Source organism: Tetrao urogallus (assembly GCF_951394365.1).
Source record: "Tetrao urogallus genome assembly, chromosome: 6".
NCBI classification, from domain to species: Eukaryota; Metazoa; Chordata; class Aves; order Galliformes; family Phasianidae; genus Tetrao; species Tetrao urogallus.
Window position 1 is genome coordinate 57,886,540 of NC_136819.1, and position 21,922 is coordinate 57,908,461.

General features: G+C 56.0%; 3 protein-coding genes across 4 annotated transcripts in view; 1 reads left to right on the plus strand and 2 right to left on the minus strand.

Annotated features, from left to right (window-relative positions):
- Positions 1-1,865: 1,865 nt before the first annotated feature.
- On the plus strand, positions 1,866-2,393 carry ARF6 (ARF GTPase 6; the record flags this gene model as incomplete). Its single annotated transcript, XM_079536901.1, has 1 exon — positions 1,866-2,393. One exon carries the CDS (start codon positions 1,866-1,868, stop codon positions 2,391-2,393), a length of 528 nt encoding a protein of 175 aa, XP_079393027.1.
- Positions 2,394-13,690: 11,297 nt separating this feature from the next.
- Positions 13,691-16,832, minus strand: VCPKMT (valosin containing protein lysine methyltransferase; the record flags this gene model as incomplete). Its single annotated transcript, XM_079537499.1, has 6 exons — positions 13,691-13,705; positions 14,171-14,275; positions 15,961-16,080; positions 16,280-16,352; positions 16,427-16,537; positions 16,624-16,832. The coding sequence occupies 6 exons, from the start codon at positions 16,830-16,832 to the stop codon at positions 13,691-13,693; spliced, it is 633 nt and encodes a 210-aa protein (XP_079393625.1).
- A 4,130-nt stretch (positions 16,833-20,962) lies between these two features.
- Positions 20,963-21,922, minus strand: part of SOS2 (SOS Ras/Rho guanine nucleotide exchange factor 2) — a gene marked incomplete at both ends in the record, with an annotated part of 48,566 nt that continues 47,606 nt past the window's right edge. For both annotated transcript variants that reach the window (XM_079536712.1, XM_079536711.1), the window contains one exon: positions 20,963-21,469. In XM_079536712.1, coding sequence (XP_079392838.1) covers positions 20,963-21,469 — 507 coding nt within the window. The remainder of the gene's footprint in view (positions 21,470-21,922) is intronic.

The following is a 21,922-nucleotide window of genomic DNA, read 5'->3' on the forward strand; positions in this document are numbered from 1 at the left end:
AGACACAGCAGCAGATGTCAGTAGCTGTGCAGCTGGTGAGGGAAGCAATAAGGAGCAGACAGCCCTGCGGCCCGGCCCAGGCCCAGCCACCAGAAGGCCCTGCAGGCATCTGCAGATATCCTTTTCCCCAGGCTTGAGCCTCTAATCACTTTATAACTCTAATTACTTCATGCTCTCAAGGCTGGAAATCCACGCTGGCAGCTCAGCAGGACACACTGTGCGCTGACTTCTGAAACATTTACCTTGCACAGGAACGCGTCAGGCTCTCCCAAGGACACGAGCAAGCTTTGAACTCTTAAGCAGGTCCCTGAAACCCAACCCCTTGGAGGAGGGCAGCTTTTCAGGTAACATAGAACACCTTCAGGTATTGTAAAGGCTTTTGTTTGGTGTTTGACCTTGAGAATCAACCAGCAACACAATAAACGGAGCTTTATTGGGCACTCCTACAGGTGTGGGTTTGTAGGCTGTCTGCAGGGTGAGCACCCAACTACACCCATCTCCCCCCGACCGACGCAGTGCTACGTCGCCAAAGGCCTTTCCACACCGCGGCCACCTCAGATGCCATCACAAGGCCCAGCTTTCACAGCGGTGTCACCGAGCGGCGGTGAGCTCTCCCACCTGGGGAGCACTGGGCGACACGCCGTCCCCACGGCCGCACGGCAGGGCTCTTCTGCAGCCATTTTTAAAGGCAGCCACGTGTGACCCCTCCTGCCCGCTGACACAAAACAGCCGTTCCGGAAGCAGGCAGTGCTCTCCCACCCCTTCCTACCAACCCATAGCTTCGAGCTATATATACGGACTGCACCGCACAGGGCTGATGAGTATGGAGCTCTTAACCGCTACGATTCCCAACTACCTAATTGTACAGTGCGCGATCCTAAACTTCACCCTCAAAAACAGCAACAAGCGCTTTTTTAGAACCCTCTAAAGCCACCCGCTGCTCACACCCGGCGGCAGACCCCCTCCGGAAGGGCAGGCCGCCCCCCGCCCCCCCGCCTGGCCCTTTAAGGCGCTCCCCGCACCCCCCGCCCTCTCCCGCTGACGCGCGATCGCGTGGCGCCTCTCCCCACAGCAGCCCGGCCCCGCCCCTCCCTCCGCGCAGCCGCAGCAGCGCAGGAAGCGACGTCCCCGCCCGCGCCGCGGGGAAGGAGGAGCGGCCGGCAGCGCGCACGCGCGCCGCTCCTCCCGGGCAAACTGGGGCGCCGCCTCCGCCCTTCCGCTCCGCGCCGCGCGGTCCGCGCACGCTTCCGCCCACGCGGGAGGGGCGGGGCTCCTTCCGCCGCCTCCGCGCAGGCGCGGCGCCCCCCCCCGAGGCCGCGCGGCGGGAAGCGGGCGAGCGCCCCCGCCCCGTCGGCGGCGCACGCGCGGGCGGCGGGGCGGGGCGCGGCGCGCACGCGCGGTGGCGGCGGAGGGGAAGTGAGGCGGGCTCGCGCGGCGCCTTTCCGGCGGTGCTGGCTGAGGGAGCGGCGCGGAGCGGAGCCGGCTCCGAGCGCGCGGGCGGCCCCGAGGTAAACGCCGCCTCCCGCTCCGCTCGTTCTCCGCGGGCAGCGCGCCCGGCCGCCGCTCCTCCCGCCGCCCATGAGCTGAGGCGCCGGGGCGGCAGCCGAGGCGGGAGCCGGGCGGAGCCGCCTCCTCGGGCCCGGCGGGCGAGCGGGGCGCGGCGCGGCCCCTCACCCCGCGGCGGCCGGGCCTTCCCCACGGCCTTCCTCCGGCCCCCGCCCCGCCGTTTCCGCCGCCGCCCCATGCGCGGTCGCCGCTGAGCCGCGGCCCCGGCCCCGCTCGCTCGGGCCGCCCCGGGGCTCTCGCCGCTCGCCCTCCGCGCCCTCCGCCCCGCAGCAGGCGCCGGGCCCTTGGATGCCGCCGAGATGGGCAAGGTGCTATCCAAGATCTTCGGCAACAAGGAGATGCGGATCCTGATGCTGGGGCTGGACGCGGCCGGCAAAACCACCATCCTGTACAAACTGAAGCTGGGCCAGTCCGTCACCACCATCCCCACCGTGGGCTTCAACGTGGAGACGGTCACTTATAAAAACGTCAAGTTCAACGTGTGGGATGTGGGGGGGCAGGACAAGATCCGGCCCCTCTGGAGGCACTACTACACGGGCACGCAGGGCTTGATCTTCGTGGTGGACTGCGCCGATCGCGACCGCATCGACGAGGCCCGCCAGGAGCTGCACCGCATCATCAACGACAGGGAGATGCGGGACGCCATCATCCTCATCTTCGCCAACAAGCAGGACCTGCCCGATGCCATGAAACCCCACGAAATCCAGGAGAAACTGGGCCTGACCCGGATCAGGGATAGGAATTGGTACGTGCAGCCCTCCTGTGCTACGACAGGGGACGGACTCTACGAAGGGCTGACATGGTTAACGTCCAATTATAAATCCTAATGAGAGAGTAACTATTTAGTCTACAAAGAATTAAAGAGGAAAAGAGGAAAAAAAAAAAAAAAAAAAAAAAAAAAATAACCCACACGGCTTTCCGGAAGAATGATTCTCTACAGAAAAGTAAAACAAAAGCATCCGTAGGATTATGATCACCTTTCTCCAATGACCACCCTTTCCTTCTCCACACCTGACTGGATTCCTGTTTTAACTCTCCTCGCTTGGCGTTAGGATGCTCTAACCTCCGAATGTGACACGAACACAAGCACTAGATGCTATGGCAGACCTCCAGCAAACAGGGGAAAGACACGTTGTAGACTTGCTAAGTAACTTCTTTTTTTTTTTCTCTCGATAGCCCTTAAGATGGTTTGATTATTTTGGGGGACGGCTGGGGGAGGGGTACCATTTTCAGTGTATGCTTTCTGGTTCTACTTTTTTGATGATATTTTTGTTCCTCTCTCACTTGCTGTAGATTGCTACTTTTTTGCCTTCATGCGGAATATGTCGATAGGTCGACTTCATCTAGTAAACTGAAAACTCTTGCTTAAAATCAAACTGCAGTCTGTCTTTTTATATTAAGGACTTTTTTTAAAGTTCTGTTAATCTGTAACTAAGTAGTGACTCTCGGTCTGGCTCCATATCTCAGCCTCGTAACGAGACGAATTCCTGCCCGCGGTGGCAGATAGGAATACCATTGTAACATGTTCAAAGTGCATATCGGGCGTCATGTTAACTAGGTAATGTAAGAACTGCTTTGAAATGTCAGCTGTGAAGTTCTGAACCATACATCATGCATGAGAAGGGATGCAAATAAGTTCCCCATCCTACATAGCAACCATATAGCGAATAAAACGTGAATGATGTAATAACAGTTCCAGGGTATGAACTGTTCCGTTTCTGTCTTGCATTACAAATTGAATGATGTTTAGCTGCAGTTTTTACTCCTTTGGTCAGTCTCCAATTCAATGCAAGATAGGTTCCTTCCAGAAAAACGCAGCAATAACCTGCAAGCGTTGCAACAAGTTCTGCTCCAAATTGGCGGGTTGGGGCAGAAGTCTAGCACCGACTTGCCTGCCTCGGGATGAAGGCACATTGCTTCATCTTCAGGCCTCACAATCTTGAAAGGATTTCTCACTTTTGGCTTCACCTTCAGGCATCTGAATCTCGACAGGGTTTCTCGTTTCTGAGCGCGTGCCGCTGGGAGAACAAACAGAGCCCCGTGGCTGTGGGTGCGCAGAGGGGCAGAGCTGAGGGCTGAGCTGCGCCTGGGGAAGCAGGCTGAGCTCCCGCACAGCCGCGCAGCCTCGGCCCCGAGTTGCTGCTGCAGTGCTGTAGGAAGGGAACCGTGTTGGATGGCTGAAGCCCATTGAGTAACTGCCAATGAGAGCGGGGTGGAGAGAGTGAGAATACGACTATGAATGTAAACTTCCATGATTAGTTCTTAAAGGGCAAGCAGCTCATTCGCCGTGCCACAGCGTGCAGGTGTGGCTGGCAAAAACACCCCACCCAGAGCCAGTGTTAGTGTGAAGTCTCAATCAAGTATTAATGCTGGCCGCAAAAAATGCTAAAGCAGCTGGTTCTGATTCAGCCTTAAGGATTAACTTCTGATTTCCTCAAGGAGTTCGGCTCGATTGGGGAATTCTAGGAATGTATGCTACAAAACCAGAAGAAAATGTTGGTTGTTTTCTTTTTTTTTTCCTCAAGGATATGAGTTTGATGTGAAATTGGGGCATTACACTACAGTTGTGCAAAGTACATTGTAAATGGAGCTCTTACCAAAGATGAATGGGAAGATTAACACACACACACACACAAAAATAATACTGAATTCACTTCTGAAATGGAATGTTTTGGACCATGCAAAAGTTACTTTGGATCTGGTTCCAAGCGATGTGGGGTGCAAGTGGGACCGAATGGGTTCTTGGTGCTGGAAGATAGAGCACTGACTGTAAGCCCTGCCGAGCTGAGGGGTGTGAGATGAGCCTGGTGTCCAGTACTGCAATCTCAGTTCTGGAGGAGGGGGGTCCTTCCCACCCCAGCCTTGTTGCTGTCAGAATGTCACTGCTCTATTTTCCAGCTTGTTACAAACGTAAGACTTCTTGTGTTCCTCTTGATGTAATTTAACAAATAGTGTGGCGGTATAAAGGCTAAAATGCAAGAATATGGTTTCTGTTTTCTTCTGGAGCATAAATAAAACAGCCAAGCACAAAGTAAATGCCTAAACTGGAAAACTTGAAGCTCTCTCAATGGTTCTTGAACTTTCTTAAATCTATTCTCAGTCAAAATGGAAACGTCCATCACTTCATTTCCCGTCTCTGTCGGTTTGCTGTGCTGGGGCAGAGCTCCTCGCCAGGCTTTGCGTTGCCTCACATCCACCAGTTTGTACTCTGTAGCTTCAGACATTCTGCTTTTGCAGGGAAAAGGAAACCCATTTGTTTTCTTCTTTTGTCCTTCGGTTGCTTGTTTGTTTGGTTTTGTTGTTTTTTTTTTAATGTCTTATTTTTTTGGGGGGGGTGGAGGGAGATAAAAGTGACCGGAACGTGGCGGAGACTTCACAAATAAATGGCCATTGCTACCGAACGCCTCCGGCGGTTTCACTTTCAGAATCTCCTTGATAGGATGGAGCTGCAGCTCACCGTGGGGTGAGGTGCTCCAGAGCCCAGTGATACCACGAACCGAGCCCGAGCACGGCCGTTTGTGTCCATGTGAATCTATGGAGTGAGTTTTGAATGGCGTTAAACCGTGTCTGATCAGTGAATGAGTTTGTAGACTGTGATCTCCCTGATGAGAAAACAGGAATTTTGTGTTCTCAATATGGCTGTAGTGTTGGTAAAGAACTAATAAGCAGAAAATAAAGCAATTACACAGCGGAGCTCTCCTGGTATGTTCCTTCTATTTAATTATGAGAGAAACAGAAAGGGGCAACATGGCACTGCAGCAGCGTGTTCTGCTGACATAAAGAGCTCTCTGTTGTATCTCACAGCGGTGAAAGCCTGTCTGCAATTCCCATGAGACTTAGATGAGGGGCTGTTATAAATGGGAAGGACCATGGTGAGGCAGTGGCACAGGTTGCCCAAGGAGGCTGTGGATGCCCCATCCCTGCAGGCATTCAAGGCCAGGCTGGATGTGGCTCTGGGCAGCCTGGGCTGCTGGTTGGCGACCTGCACACAGCAGGGGGTTGGAGCTGGATGAGCACTGTGCTCCTGTGCAATTCAATGCTTCCGTGATGGCTGAGCAATGGACGGTTGTGTGGGGAGCACGTGGGGCCAGCATGAAGGCAGCTATGCCGTGGAAGCACCCGGTCCATTGGCTTTCCATTGGGGGCTGGAGGCAGCTGCCATTGACACAGCGTCATTCGGGGCTTGGGGAATGGCTGGGAAATGTAGCTGGGCTGTGTGGGAGCACGGTTGAGCTGCCGGGCCTTCCTGCTCCCCAGCTGGCCCTGTCTGCCCGCATGTCAGCGAAGGGTGCGGCTGCGTAAATGAACTCGCTGCAGCTTAATTAAGCTCCTTCAGGTGGGTAGACAAAGCTCTGGAGGAGTAAACTCACGTCTCTTTCATGGCAGGAGTTAGTCAGGGCTTAGAATGCCAGCGCCGATGCTTGAAATCAGAGCCCTGGGTTGTGCCGTGTGTGAGTCACCCAGCAGGGCCTTCCCCAGTCACAGGGCTGCCGTCCTCACGGGCAGGGATAGGAACAAATGCGCCTGCCATCCCTAATTGGAAATTAACCCTGCTAATGCAGTCTCACGGGTAATGGTTCTCCCCAAGGAGCGGCTCTCGGGTTTTAGAAACCACCGGGATGCTCAGTGCTGGAGGAGCCGCGCTGGGCACCGTGCTGTGAGCTCTGGGAGCAGAGCAGAGCTCTCCCACAGCACGGAGGCAGCCCCGGCCTGGGCACCACGCTGTTCCTTTTCAGCTTTGCTCCCTCAGCCCAAAATGCTTTGGTGCTTTCAGGAGAAAACTTTCTGCTGGCAGATGGGGAAGCGTGAAGTCGCAGAGCTGTCATGGAGGCGGTGGCACTTCCATGGAGCAAACCCGTTCCTCTTCTGACCTCCAGAGCGTGACAGCAGAGCTGACGTCTCCGAGCAGCTTTGGGCCGAGGTGGGGGACTCAAATGCTGCGGTCAACCTCGTGTTCAGGACTTGGAGCTGTGTAATTTCAGCCCTGCCTTCGGTTTGGAAGGGGAAACGGCTGAGTCAGAGCCCCGTGGTGCTCAGCACTGAGGTTTCCTCCCTGCGAGCGCCCAGAGCTGGGGTGCAGGGCGGCTGCTTTGCTGCACGCCGTCCAGGAAGCAGCTTCTCGTGCTTGAGAACAGGTATCTCCGCCCTTGGAAAAGAGAAAAAAAAGAATCAGAGGTGTGAGTCATCTGCAGAGCCTGGCTGAGGCTGTATGGTCTCAGCGCTGTGCTCCTCCACAGCTGGGAGCCTTCCCCTTCCCTTTGCTCGGTGTGCAACAGCTTTTAGTTAAAAAAACAAAACAAAACAAAACCAGCAATAAAACAACTTAGGCAGTATTTAATGGGTATCTGTTTCGGTAGGGAAGGAAGCCAGTAATACTCGAAACGCTGTGTATTTTTCCTTAGGAGTGCTCAGATGGGTGGATCCCCGTCCCCAGGGCTGCCACCAGCAAGTCCAGGCTCAGCCTCGTGCCTCTCACCGTCACGGAAGAGAAGGGAGTGGAGCTGTGCACAGCGGGCTGAGCCCCAGAGCTGCTCCTGTGTCCAACACAGGGTGAGTCCCTCGGTTCAGGCACGGAGGCAGCAGCAGCACAAAGGCCGTGGGGTGAAGAGGACAGCATCAAGCGGGGGTGAAGGCACGCTCAGCGTGGCATTGCCATCCTTTGCTATCCCAGGGCACAGGCTGGCTCGGTCCCCGTGCCGCTGACATGTTGCTGTTCTCTCCCCCAGGAGCTTTCTGCTTATTCCTGTTGAAAGAACAGGGGCTGTTGTCAAGCGGGCGCTCAGTCGTCGGCTGCCAACATTCAGCCGCCGCCACGCAGCGGGCCGGGCTGCGCTCGCAGTTATCCCATTAGCTTAACATCTGCCAGAACGCCCTTTCCCCACAGGGGCTGGATTAGTTTGGAGCTGACCCAGCTCTCCTGGAAGCTTTGCCTATCACGTACTTGTGGCTTCCAATCCGCTGCCCTAACTGGAACCAAACCCAGCCCGTGTGCTCGCCGGAGAGCTTTTCCTTCAGCCCGACAACATTGCCGTGAGCTGGCTCTGCAGAAGTGAGCCCTGCTGATCAAGTGGCCAAATTACATCCTCCTTCAGTGTCCCCGTTGCATCCTATCCATCACATCAATAGCTGTGTGTTCACGCTCACAATTCCTGGCTGTGATGGAGCCCGGCGATGGCCCAGCCCTGCAGGACCCTCAGTCTGCTGGGCTCAGGGGGGGGAATGCAGGAAGGGCAAAAGCACAGAGCAGGGTGGGCAGGGACACACAGCACCGCGGGGTTCCTCCTTCCCCTGCAGCAATAAAAGCTTCCCCTCTTCTCCTTCTGGACCTTCTCAACCGCACGTCCCTCTGCGCTTCCTCTTTTAGCACCTAAAAAACAAAAAAACCCCACACCAAATAGCATTGGCCTCAGCTTTGCTGGAGGCTGCAGGACTCCAGCCAGTGAAGTCAAAGCTGCTCCGCCGATCCCTGGGCTGAAGTCAATCTTTTCCGGTCTGATCGCACGGCCAAGGAATGTCTGTGCATGCACAGTGTGGCTGGGGAGGGCTCAGAGCTGTGCCCGAGTGCTGCTCTGCTGCTTCCCTTTGCCTGCAGTGCAGAGGCTGCAAGGGATGCAGGGTCCTGCAGAGGAACCCGAGCACCTGGGCCACGTGCTGCCCCTGAGATGCTGAGGGGGAAATTAGGTTGGCTAGTAGGGTTAGGTTGGGTATCAGAAACATTTATTCTCCAAAAGAGTGATGCTGCACTGCACAGCTGCCCGTGGAGTGGTGGGGTCACCATCCCTGGAGCTGCTGCAGAGCCGTGGGGATGTGGAGCTGAGGGACGTGGGCAGTGGGAACAGTGAGGTGGGTTGGAGATCTTGGAGGTCTTTCTAACCTGGATGTTTCTATGCGTGGCTGCAGCCAGCATCGCCCAAAAGCCGCTCTGAGGCCTCCAAGCCTTCCCCCAGGCACAGCCTCCCCACTGCACAGCGCTGCCCGCAGCACAGAGCTCACCTGCTCCAATCTCAGCTCTGCCCAATGAGAGCAGGCACCCACAGCCGTGTCCCGGCCCCGTGACACCTCGTTACACATTAACAGCAATGCCAATATTGACCTATTGCCCTACAGGGCAGCTCTGGTGCCCCCACACCCCACTGCCCGTGCTGCAGACACCCCAAAGCATGGCCACATCATAGCGAAGCAGAGGGGACCTCGACTTTTCCCTCTATTTGTTTCACAGCTGTGCAGCTCCGAAGGGAAATCACGCGGCCGTGCTTTTCTCATTAAGCGCCGTCACATTTTCCAGACAGAAGCTCAGAGCTCAGTGCTGTAAAATTGGGATTTTTTCCTCCTTTTTCAGCTGCAGATGCTTAAGGATCCCTGGCTGAAGGATCCTTCCCTTTCCCACTGCGAGCAACACGTGGGGCACCCTGCACCCCAACCCCAGCCCCAGCCAAACTGCCCCATGCAGCAAGCAGCGGCGGGTCAAGGAGGTATCTGTGTGTGTACAGATGGGTGTTTGTGCAAGAAGAGGAGCCCCACACGCAGACATCGCAGCTCCATTGCCCCCAGCCCGCTCAGGGCTGCTCCGCCGGCACTTCTCATCGCGTGATCCCGAGCTGCTTTTGAAGGATGTGACCTAATTAATGCTCAGCTCTTTTCAATATGATTTTCATAGTCCCACGGGTTCCTTTTCCCTGTGCGACCGGCCGGCCCGGCTGGGCCTCCTGGGACGTCTGGGAGCAGGAAGAGAAAACATCGGAGCGCAGCCCCGTGCAGTGCAGTGCAAAGGCCGTGCACGGCCCCCAGTTTGTCTCCTTCCTGCAGTGCTGATGGTGCAGAGCTGGGGGCTCCCTGCAGCCCCCTTGGCCGTGCCATTGAGCTGGGTTGGCCATGCCGAGGCAGCTGCATTGAGCCCCAAGGGTGGGTGTCAGGGCTGATGCACTGAGCCTCAGCGACACAGGGCCGTCCCCACGTCCTATGGGGTAGGTGACCCCTTCCCCAGTCACCCACTTTCGGCAAAAAACAGAATAAATGGCTCAAATCTGACTCCAAACATGGCCCGACCCGACCTTCACCTACAGCAGCCAGACACTGAGCCTGGGGGCTGTTGGATTGGGAAAAAAAAAAGTGACCTTTTTTGGTGCATTTGTTGGGATGGGACGTTTCCCCCTGGTGGGCCAAACAGGAGGAAGCTCCCATTGCAGAATCTGGGTGCGCTGTGGCCAGGTGAGCGAGGTGCCATGAGTTCCCACAGCAAGGATGGGAGCTGGGACGTCCTGCATGAGTTGGCAAAACAGCTGAGCAAGCTGATCTGCAATTAAAGATGATCTTCACTTCCTCCTCCTGATTAGCATCCAGAAAGCCCATTCAATCATTCACTGAGTGCTGCCTGCTTTGGCTGGAGCACCGTTCCCATGCACCAGGAGCAGGTGAGTGGCTCAGCCAGGCCGAGGTGGCTGTAGGGTGCATCACACAGACACCCCATGCAGGAGATGTCCCAACTCCCAGCACTCCCAATGCTCCCGGTGTGCCGCTGCCTGCATCTGCTCTGGGGCATCGCCTTCCCCATGCTGCAAACCTGCAGCAAAACAGCATTTCAGAGCGGCGTGGCCAAATTGGCATCCTGGCGTCACACAACCATCCATTTCTTGGCATTAAAAGCAGAGCAACCCAAGGGACACCCAGTGCTTCTCTCTGACCCTGCGGGCTCCCCAGCCGTGCCCAAATCCCACATGCTGCACCCGCCCCTCCTGCTCAGTGTGGGTGCGCCGGGCGTCACCAGCCCTGCACTGCCCCAACCTGCCCAGCCACCCCCAGCGGTTCCTGGCACCCCCAGGCTGGCTTGGCCTTCTGTGCACTCCCTGCTGCTCCTCCTGCCTCTGGGCAGCCCCCAGGATTTCCCTCTCAGCTGCTGCGATGCAAGCACGATGGGGAGAGTGAATGGTGATGGGGTGTTGAAGTGCTGGTAGTGCCTTGAATCGGGTGGGAAGACAAGCAGAGGGAGAGGCTGAGCTCGGGGGACAGAGGCTATCCGGGAATGGAGCTAATGTTTAGCTTTGGACTTTGCCAAGGGTGCCAAAGGGCACAGCGGGGTGCAGCAGCAGGCAGCATGGGGTGGACAGTGAGGGTGCCATTGGTGACAGCATTGCCAGTGCCACTGATAGCACCATCGGTGGATCCCACGGGTGGTGCCACTGGTGGCTGCCATTTCTAGATGCCATTTCCCCCACACCCAGGGACCCCACAGATGCCCACCCCCATGACTGGAAGCTCTCCAAGGCTCGTCTCCATCCCCCACATCGCCAGTTCAGTGGGGAGCGGTGTTTGCTGACACGGCCTTGCTGAGCTCTACCGTTTTGCTCAGCTCAGTACAATGCTCAACCACTGCTGATTTATTTTTATCAGCCCGCTCCCGTGCTGCACTGAGGGGATGTTGCAAAGAGAAGCCTGGTGCCGTCGATGACAGAGCTGTGGAAGTGTCCCCAGTGCTGGCGTGTCCCGCTAGCCTGGATAACCCTCCCCGCTGGGCATCTTGTCTCTATTTAAACCCCTCTCCAGGGATATTATTAAGGACATTCTGTTAAATTGCTCTGTACCAACGCGGTGCAGCTCATCCCCATCACCACACAGCCATTGGGCGTCACCTTCCCCATGCTGCATCCCACACCTTTCAGCTTTGCCGTGGGATTCTGCATGGCAAATACTTGTCCCCTGCTCCCCCAGTCCCAAATTATTGCAATGGTACCGCCAAAAAGCTAAAAATACGAGGACAGGAGAGCCCCCGAGGTGTTTGGGAACATCACACCTCCCTGCTCCGCGCCGAGCCGCCGATCCTTAAATATCTGGCCCAAATCCACGGGAGCATGGAGCTGCTTAACTCTTTGTGCTCAACCCAAAGGGAAACTCAGTGCCAAACTTCAGCTGGACGAGGAAACCCAAAATCAAGGAGGGGAACACGGAGCCCATCAGGAAGTGGTGGCTGTGGGTTTTGTTGCATTTCTACTCAGCGCTTCCTGTGTAGCTCAAAAAAAGGGATGATGGCTGGATGTGGCTCTGGGCAGCCTGGGCTGCTGGTTGGTGACCCTGCACACAGCAGGGGGTTGGAGCTGGATGAGCACTGTGCTCTTTTGCAACCCAGGCTGTTCTATGATTCTATGACTCCCCTCCCCCCAGAAGTAATGGGCACCCCTTACAAGGAGCCCTGTAACAGCACCATTCTGGGACACCCCAAGAAGCCCCTGCATCCCACAGGGCGCATCCCTCCAGAGTAGGAGCTCTGGAGGGCAGAGATAATTAACATGCACTAATTACAGACGGAGTCCCGCTCAATGGGCCGCTCTTGAGGTTTCCAACTCTCAGCCAGGGTGGCAGGAAGCCGGGCTGTCACCATGCAGCTCAGCCACTCCTCTCTGCAGCACAGGAAATGCAGCAAGGGGCACCAGCAGCCCGGGCTGGTAGCATTCTCCAGTGGCACAGCTGCCAGCGAGTGGTGGGGTCACCATGGAGGTGCTCCAGAGCCATGGGGATGCGGCACTGCTGCCCAGAGCTGTGGGTGTCCCATCCCTGCAGGTGCCTGAGGCCATGGATGGGCCCTGGGTAACCTGAGTTAGAGGGCACCCAGCAGAAGTGGGGCTGGGGAGGCTCCTTCCAACCCAACCTGTGCTGTAATTCTGTGACTGTGCTGCAATGAGCTCAGCCCCGAGCAGCCAGGAGGATCACAGCTCCTTTCCAAACTCCCTTCCCCCCCCCCCAAACCAAAAGCAGCCGTTTCATCTTGCGGCTCTGGGGAGAGACAAGCGCTGCGCTCAGGGCCTCCTTCCCCACACCGCCCTGCTTCACAGCCACTTCCTCTGCATGAAAACAGGAGCAGCAGCAGTCAAGGTGCAGGCGGTTGGGTTTCACAGCCCCTGGCACTGGGTGCAGGGGGTGCAGGGTCCTCCTGGGGCCACCGCAAGGTGCCCTTCGCCCCACAGCAGCCCCAGCGGGAGAGCTGCACGCACTGAGCTGAGGGTGGGGAGCAGCAGCTGCCGGCTGCACACAAGGAAGAGAAACACTCAACTTCCTTTTTTTCTTCTGAGACAGAAAAGGAAGTGCCAAAATCACAGAGATAAAATGCACCCAAGCCCTGGGAAACGCCACTCCTCCCTGCACCACCCAGAGACAGCACAGCGCTGGTGGTGTCCTCACATCCACCCAGGGACAACGATTCCAGGGTAAGGGTTTCCACCAGGGAAGCCAGGCTGGCATAAACATGCTGGTAAATATCCCCCTGCAGGCCAGCTTTTAATTACGGAGCTCTTTTCCTTCCAAGTTAACAAATAACGCACGTGGTCACGACAAATTATGCCCTCACTCTGCTGTGCATTCAGGAACCACCTCTGCAAGCAGGGGCTGTGCTCTGTAAGGAGCAAAGCTTGCAAGGAACATCTCGGAGGATGCAAACGGAGCATGGAGGGGGGCAGCAGCAGCGAGGTGCCTCCCAGCAGCAGCAGCCCTGCCTCTGTGGGTGTGCACGGCCACAAACAGAGCAGGAGCAACATCTCCTTTGAAACTCCATTTCAAAGCAATCGCTGCGCAGCAACGAGAGGCAGCTTGGCAAGAAACACCAACTGTGAGAGGAACCTGCTCACCAGAATAGCTGAAAGGTGTCAGCATGCAACGCTGCACATCCTTAGAATAGCAAAGCGCAGATGGAGTTAAAAGAAAGAACAATTTTGCACGGCACAGACACCATCTGTGTGCTGTGTGTGTACAGTGCCCACCGCCACCGCTGCGCCTGCAATGCAGGAAACCACGGCTACAAAGGAAACAAGCAGCCACTGCCCACCTCACGTAGCAAAGTTTTATTGAGTGGCTCCCAGGGCTCATCTGTCCCCCAGATGGGGTTCCCCCTTCGGGCAGTGCTGCCTATGGCACAGAGAACACACAGCAGCGCTGCACTGAGCCGTGGGTCCGTTCCACTCTGCCTGAGCCTGCAGACAGCACAGCCTTCCTAATGGAAAGGTGCAGGGGGGGCACACGGCCCAACGAGACCACTGCTCCTCTACATCACCACCAATGCTGCAGGCCTTTCCTTTGCGGGGTTCACTCCTCAGCAGGGTCCCATCCAGCTGCCAAAGAACAGGCGGTGCTGCCACAGAGCTCACGATGGGGAATTCTGTGAAGAGATTTAAAGGAAAAACGGAAAGATACAAACGTTTGAACAGACTGGCTTTGTTTCAACACCAGGCCCACGTGCCAGCATCAAACACCTTCGTTATGCATATCTGTGTGGTTACTGGGATAGGCTGCCCAGCTCTGCTCTGTGCAGTGGGGTGGGGAAGAGGGTGGCAGAGCAGAGCACCGGGAGCTCAGAGCAGCACTGTGTGGTGTTTGTAACACTCGGGGGCCCCAAACCTTCAGCCCAGCAGCCCACAGGGACAAAGGCTGGCACCTGGCACAGCGCTGTGCTTTGGAACTAAAGAGCTGCTCTGTGCAAGCACAGCTTTGGTCTGCAGCTTCACGGGTTCCCTGAAGGCATTTCACAGTCACTTTACAACCCTAACCGTGCCAAGTAAGCAGCAGCTCTGCTCACTGCTGGCAATGTGTGCTGATCGATGAGCCATGAGCCCCGGCCACCCACCGTTCGTTTCCTGTGGATGGTCACGATGTGGATGTCCTCACTGCGATACTCCTCGTCGTGCTGATCCAGGGGCACTCGTTCCAGCTCAAAGTCCACCTGAAGCAGCTGTGAGGACAGCATGGGGTCATTGGGTGGCACTGCCCTTTGGAATGGAGCGTGCATGAAGACAAGCCCGGTGACAAAGGGGCCCAAAGCAGCAAGTTGCTTGTCTCCTGGTGCAGCTCATTCAGCCTCATTGTAACTCACCCAGTGCCAATTTACAGCTGCAGACACCTAGCAGTGTAAAATTAGAGTCACCAGTTCAAGGGTGAATCAAAAAATAACCTAAATCGAAGGCTTTAGATAGAAAGGTTTGCTTCCTTCTGTCTCCAAAGCACCACTTCAAACCGCAGCACCTGCCTCGCTCTGCCAGCCCTCGCAACTGGAGGGAAAGGAAAACAAACACACATCGCCTGCAGGATCGACTTGGCTGAACCCCGACGAGCCGAGGAAGGAAATAAATTATGGGAAAGCAGAAATCATCCAGAAACACCCACACTGACTGCATTGACTGCTGTCTGAGGGCGGCCTCCCAGCTGCCTTCACAGGTGCAGAGCCAAACCCGGCGCCGGGGCAGCCCCGTAGGGACAGCCAGCACCGTGCTGTGAGTCTGACCTGCTCACAACACACAGCTGGTCCACACGAATCCCACCACTACCAGCAGCACCTCAGCGCAGCACAGCAGTGCCTGGGAATGCAGCTGTGCCATTCTGCAGGGCTTGCTTCCTGAAGCAGCCCGCCATGGAACACGTGAAAAGAAAACAGCTTCTCGCCAGGTTAATGTTTAACTCTCCCCATAACCTCTGTTAGGAACCAGCTGCTGCAGAAAGAAGAGCACGGCCACCTGCTAGCCTGCTCCTATGGAATCACTCTGCTCTGACACACACTGGTGATGCAGAGGGGCCCTTTTGCAGCTCTGTGTCCAGCCCAAAAGCATCAGCACAGTTACGGTGAGTGTTAACATTCCATACCTTCTGCCTTTGGAGGGAAAGGAGGCTCAGTGAGCACCCAGGAAGGCTCTGCTGATGAAACTGCCACCAAGTTCAGCTCAGCCAACCCATTCCCACACCCCAACTCATTGCACACGCAATCACAGAATGGCTTGGTTTAGAAGGGACCTCAAGGATCACGAAGCTCCAACCCCCCTGTGCCATGCAGGGCCACCAACCTCCCCATTTCACAGCAGCCCAGGCTGCCCAGGGCCCCATCCAACCTGGCCTTCAACACCTCCAGGGATGGACGGGGCATCACAGCCTCTCTGGGCAGCTGTTCCAGCACCTCACCACTCTCACAGCACACAACTTCCCCCTCACATCCAGCCTCCAGCTGCCCTCCCTCAACTCCAAACCATTTCCCCTTGTCCTGCTGTCATCTCCCCTTTCCAAGAGCTGACTCCCCTCCTGTCTGCAGACTCCCTTTAGGTACTGCAGGCTGCACTGAGCTCACCCCGCAGCCTTCTTTTCTCCATGCTCAACAAGCCCAGCTCCCTCAGCCTGTCTTTGTAGTGGAGCTGCTGCAGCCCCCTGCTCATCTTTGTGGCTCCTCTGGACCCTCTCCAACAGCTCCCTGTCTTTCCTGTACTGGGGGCTCCAGACCTGGACACAGCACTGCAGATGGGGAGTGTTCCAACACAGCTCCAACTCGATTCAGAATTAATCTGCCCTCCCTCAACTCCAAACCATTTCCCCCTGTCCTGCCGTTCTCTCCCCTTTCCAAGAGCTGCACCTGAAGCACGCAACACAGACACTCACCTCGAAGTACCTTCTCTCTATCTCGGGGTTCCTCCCCATGGTCCTCTGCTCATAGCAGCACAGCACACACGTGTCGGGGCCGGTCAGCTCTCGCAGCGTCTTCAGCAGCGGCTCTAAGGACTGCCCAAAGGATAAGAATTCCCCGCTTACAGCCCGTTTCATCGGCACGGTGCCCACCGCCTCCAGCCCCGGGCAGCTCCTCAGTGCCGTTACGCGGCACAACGGGGACGAGCGGGGCGCACAGCGCGGCGCGGCCGTTTCCTCACGCTTCTCCCCGCTCACAACCGCCGCGGGCCCCGACGGCGCGGCGCTGCTTTACCTCCTCGTAGTAGATGCAGTCGGCCATGAGGATGTAATCGGGGGGCGGTCGGAACTCGGACACGTCCTCACCCCTGCGAGGCGGCGCGCGGTGAGCGCGGGGCGAACGGAAGCGGGGCGGGGGGCGGGAGCCGCGGTGCATACAAACCATTTCAGTACCTCGGCTCGCACCGACCCGGTCACCAGGTGCCGGTTGTTCTCGATGTTGACGGCCAGCAGCTCCTGCAGCTCCTGCAGGTCGGTGAGCGTCACGTCGGCCCTAGGACGCGCGGCGGCCGTCAGCCCGCGACCCCCGCGGCCCCGCCCGCAGCCCGCGGCCCGAGGACGGCGCGGCCCCGCGCTCACCCCAGCGTGGCCGCCATGATGCCGACGGCGCCGGTGCCCGCGCCCAGCTCCAGCACGGCCCTGCGGGACAGCGGACACGCGCCGCTCTCCAGGAACTTGGCGAGCACCAGAGCCGCGTCCCACACCACGCAGCCCACGCCGCCCGACCGCTGCTCCAAGCGCAGCGCCGGCCCGGCCCGCCGCTCCAGCTCCCGCACGAAGCTCGCCATGGCCGCAGCGACTGAGCCGGCGCGGCCCCTCCTACAGTGCGGGCTGACGGGGTGGGAGGGAGGGCAGGTTTGCGTTGGCAGTTCTGTGCTGTGAGAGCGGTGAGGTGCTGGAACGGCTGCCCAGAGAGGCTGTGATGCCCCGTCCATCCCTGGAGGTGTTGAAGGCCAGGTTGGATGGGGCCCTGGGCAGCCTGGGCTGCTGTGAAATGGGGAGGTTGGTGGCCCTGCATGGCACAGGGGGGTTGGAGCTTCGTGATCCTTGAGGTCCCTTCCAACCCGGGCCGTTCTGTGAGGGCTGGAGCAGCTCTGCTGTGAGGAAAGGTTGAGGGAGCTGGGCTTGTTCAGCTTGGAGAAGCTCCAGGGCGACCTCATGGTGGCCTTCCAATATTTGAAGGGAGCGGATAAACAGGAGGGGAACGGCTGTGTGTGAGGGTGGATGGTGATGGGACAAGGGGAATGGTTTTAAAGTGAGACAGGGGAGGTTTGGGTTGGATATGAGGAGGAAGTTTTTCAGCCAGAGGGTGGTGAGGCACTGGCACAGGTTGCCCAAGGAGGCTGTGGATCCCCATCCCTGCAGGCATTCAAGGCCAGGCTGGATGTGGCTCTGGGCAGCCTGGGCTGCTGGTTGGCGACCTGCACACAGCAGGGGGTTGGAGCTGGATGAGCACTGTGCTCCTGTGCAACCCAGGCCATGCTGTGGTGACTCCATGGTTCCCCACACTCCCCAGCCACACCGGGTGCCTCAGTGCCATGATGCCCTTGGTTTCTTGCCAACGCTCCCATCCCTTCCCCAAGAAGCATTCACTGCATTTGCTAAGGACTCCAAAGTCTGCATTCAGACCTCCATATATTTTTAAAATACTTAAAGGAATTAATAAAATTGTTCCCTCCCCCCACATCATTCTTTTTGATGTGCTGCAGCCAAGTCACAGTGCCAGAAGAAACCATTCAGGCTCCAGAACAGGAGGAACTGCTGGAACCCGGTCCCTGAAGCACCCAGCAAGACATTTCATTTACCCTTCAGAGCTCTCACATCCCATCTGTTTATCTGCTCTGTTCTGACGGAGCTGCCTTTTCCCACACAAACCAACTCCAAACCCAGCAATTTCACATTCTTCCTCTAGCGTTTTTTTGCTCTTTTTATCCACCCCTCTAATTATAAAGCAGCTGAAATGCCAGTTTGCTTCTCTATCTTGGCATTCCGGTGAACCGCACTGGTGGGAATCTGCCTGCCCTTGGCTACTTCCACAGCACAGCAGTCGCTTTGGGAACGTGTGTTTCTGTACCCGCCGTGCTCCTGGGCTGCTGGCATTGCTGCTGCCCTGCCTCGGAACGTTCCTTCCTTTTGGCATTTTCCAGCTCCTGTTATGCTTGGAAGAGGGTTTAATTGTGCGGTAAGCGAGCCATAAGCAAGGCTTTTTTTGCAACACGCTGTGATTTATATGCTTCCAGTGAGTTCCAGCACTGGCGCTGTGAAGGTACGAGCAGGATTTCATGCATGGGAAATGCAGCTGAGAACGCTGCTTTGCTGCCACGTTCCAGCACAGGCCGATACCTCAGGCAGCGCTCCCACCTTGTGACTCCTGCTCATCAGGTGATGGATGAGCTTGGTGCTCTCCTCCCATCCTGCTGGAGCCAATTCACGTGTGTGCACGGCCTGCTAAGCCCAAGCTGCAAACACCACGCTTACTGGGACCTGCTGCTGGCAAACAGGACTCGCAAGCTCCTTTGTCCCCTAGGGCCCACCAGGAACCTGTGCCAGCTGCACTGCTCCCCAAGACAGCCCCAGACAGCAGAAAGCAGCTGTGGTGGGAATGCCCACCTCCCCCCATGTGCCTCTCATGGACAACAGCGACCTGCACTCAAGCCCTCTTTCAGCTGCATCACTGAGCTTCCCATTGAGTGAATGAGTGAAACCATTCAGGGCCCCACTGGAAGTCGCCTGTTTCTGTTAGCTCTAAGTGTGGGATTTAGAACTGCTGCCCAAAGCCAGTGAATGTATTCTGCTGCTTCCACAGATTCAAACGTCCTTGAATTCCACCCAAAACCAGACCTTTACAAAGGTTCTGGACGGCGTATCCTGCACAACATCCTCCATAATGTGCTTTAGCTTTTGGTGAGCCCCAGCAAGGTCAGGATGGGCTTTGGGGGTCCCTTCCACCGGAGGGAAGTACTTTGATGTGCACAGAAGCCATTGCTAATCAGCAGATGCTCAGCTTAAGACAACATGGGAAGGAGTTTGCTGAGTCAGGGCCAAAACATAAAGCTATGCTGCATTTTAATATGGGATATTGAAGGTGCACCTGGTCTAAGCACTTGTAGGGAAGGTATAAAAAGGTGACGTTTACGTAGTCTGAAGTTTGAAAGAGGCCCCAGACCGCCAGCAACAAACAGTGTTGAGGTTTGAGAAGGACATTACTCATCTGTTCACAGTAGATGCTGGTGAGGGCTGCAGAGAGTTAACACAAATAAATGAGCACATTCTCCCTGGTCAGCTCACTGGGCAGATCTCCAGAACTGCAAAAGCCAACAGCTGCCACTGCTGTGCTCAGCAGGGGAGCACTGCACTGGGCAGAGCTGCACCACCGGACAGCTGTGGTTCTGCCCAAACTGACACTACAGAAGAGGTTTGATCTGTGTTCTGTAACAACCGGAACCGAAGCATCATCCATTTCCTGCACGCACCACCAGCGACTCCTCCGTGAGATCCAACCCCTCCCTGCAGCACAGAAGGCACAGGCAGAGCAGAGTCCAAGAGAGAGAAACTGCAAGATGCACCTTCCCAAAAGACGATAAAATCTGAAAGAGCAGTGCAGAAAATCGGGGCGTTCTGCATCACCAGCAACTCGCTGAGTCCCAACCACATCCTCAGAAGGAACACGCACCGCTCGGGCTCTTGAAAATTAAGACTGGGGTGATTTATTAATCTTGTTAAGAACTCTGATACAAAGCACAGTAAAAGGCCACAGACCAGTAAATAAAATGTGGCTTCTGGCCACTGTATAAATGCTGCTACACTACTACCGGTAAAACAGACTCGCTCTCACACCAGTTCACACCAGTAGTCCGACTGGTAAAGAAAAGTTCCATTCACTTGTCAGTTTAAAAAGTTTAATAAAGCTTTAAATGTTTGCTGGTTTAAATGCTACCAATTTCCAAAACGGATTCATGATTAAGTTAGGTGAAATCTGAAGGAAGTTATTAGGTTTGGAAGGCAAGACTGTTCCTAAGCCAGAGGAATCCTTCTGGCCGCATGAGATGGCGAGCAGCAAGCTGTTCTAGGCCTCGTTTCACTTCCTTTTGTACAGGTTATCAGCACTACTGTAAATATACAATATGAACAACTGTACATACACGGTGTATAGCTTTGTTCTCCAGAAGAGCAGAACAACTCTTTAGCTTAAGACATCTTCACCTACCGAAACAAAAAGGCACATCTGAACAAGATGCATGCTAAGTACGTAGAGGGGTGCTTTCCAGTATGGGAGACAGGCAGTCCTTGTTCATCAGTCAACACCAACTGGATATTTTGGTATCACCTGTGAGATTTCACTCCATTTCTCTTTGTCTTCAGCAGCAAATCAACACGCATTACAACATTGGGGAACAGCAGCTGTCACTCACAAACCTCCAAGCCCAAAGTTAGAAGGCAGGTGGCCGGAGGCTGAGATCAGTAACACTGTGTGTATCCTCACCTCGTGTAATCATCCCATGGTTCTTTCCAAAAAAGAACAAAAAAAAGGCCATTAGTGCTCAAATCAGAAGATTCCACAGACGCACCTTTTTTCTTTTTTTGGCTCAGTGCAATCAAATGATGTCAGTTTCAACTCAATTAGTGTCGTTTACAGTGCAAAAGGTATCTTTGTATACTGGCATAACTGTCGGCACTGAGGGTGTGAAAGAAGGCAATGCTGCTGCTCACCTGAGGGCAACGCTGTCCAACAGACGCAGGCCAGACTGTGTAGTTTTGTTGGGTTCTGTCCCCAATTTAAGCTATTTTTTGTTTGTTTGATCAGCAGCACTTTAAGAGCACAATTTGCGAAAGTACTAAAATACACTGCCTTTCTGAATAAATAAAAAAAGGAACTTTACAAAGACTATTCCAGTGTCAATGACTACCATGGCGAAGGTCATTGAGGAGCTTCTGCATTTTCCAGCAAAGACAGTCTGTGCAAAGGGGGGTGGGAGAGCTCCCTTTTGTAAGTCTTTGGCGGCAGCTTCGGGAGCTGAGGGCTCGAATTCTGCCTGGGTGGGACGGGGGGCGCAGGCGGGTGGCCAGGGCTGTTGTGAGCGGCGCCCATCACGCAGCAGCGACGCAGCAGCCGTGGAGAGGGAGTGCTGGGAGGAGTGCCAGGAGAGCTGGGGCCTGGGCCGGCCTCCCGGAACCAGTCGGGATCTCTGTGCATGCGGCCCAACGGCGGCGGCTGCAGGTTTAGAGGGCAGTTGATAAAGTGTTCGGGAGGCCGGTGAGGAACCGGAGGTGGAGTGTCGGGGAGAGGGTCCCGAGGGGGAGGAGGAGGAGGGCTGTGCAGAGGCTGCTCAAAGGGGCTGTAAGCAGGAGCACGAGGCTGCAGCTTTGGAGGTGGCGGCTGCCGAGGTGGAATCGCTGGAGGATCATCATCTGATTTCAGGCTTCCCTGCAGTGTTACAGAGAAAGAGACACTGTAATGGCTGATAGGACGAGGGGAAGGTTTTAAAGTGAGACAGGGGAGGTTTGGGTTGGATATGAGGAGGAAGTTTTTCAGCCAGAGGGTGGTGAGGCACTGGCACAGGTTGCCCAAGGAGGCTGTGGATGCCCCATCCCTGCAGGCATTCAAGGCCAGGCTGGATGTGGCTCTGGGCAGCCTGGGCTGCTGGTTGGCGACCTGCACACAGCAGGGGGTTGGAGCTGGATGAGCACTGTGCTCCTGTGCAACCCAGGCCGTTCTACGACTCAACAATTCTAAGAAACACAGATTTGCAGGTAAAAACTACTTTTGGAGAATGCTCCAGGCAGACTTCATTTTGGTCTTCCAGCACTTCAAAGGAGCGTACAAACAGGAGGGGGAGTGACTTTTTACATGGGCAGATTGTGACAGGACAAGGAGGAA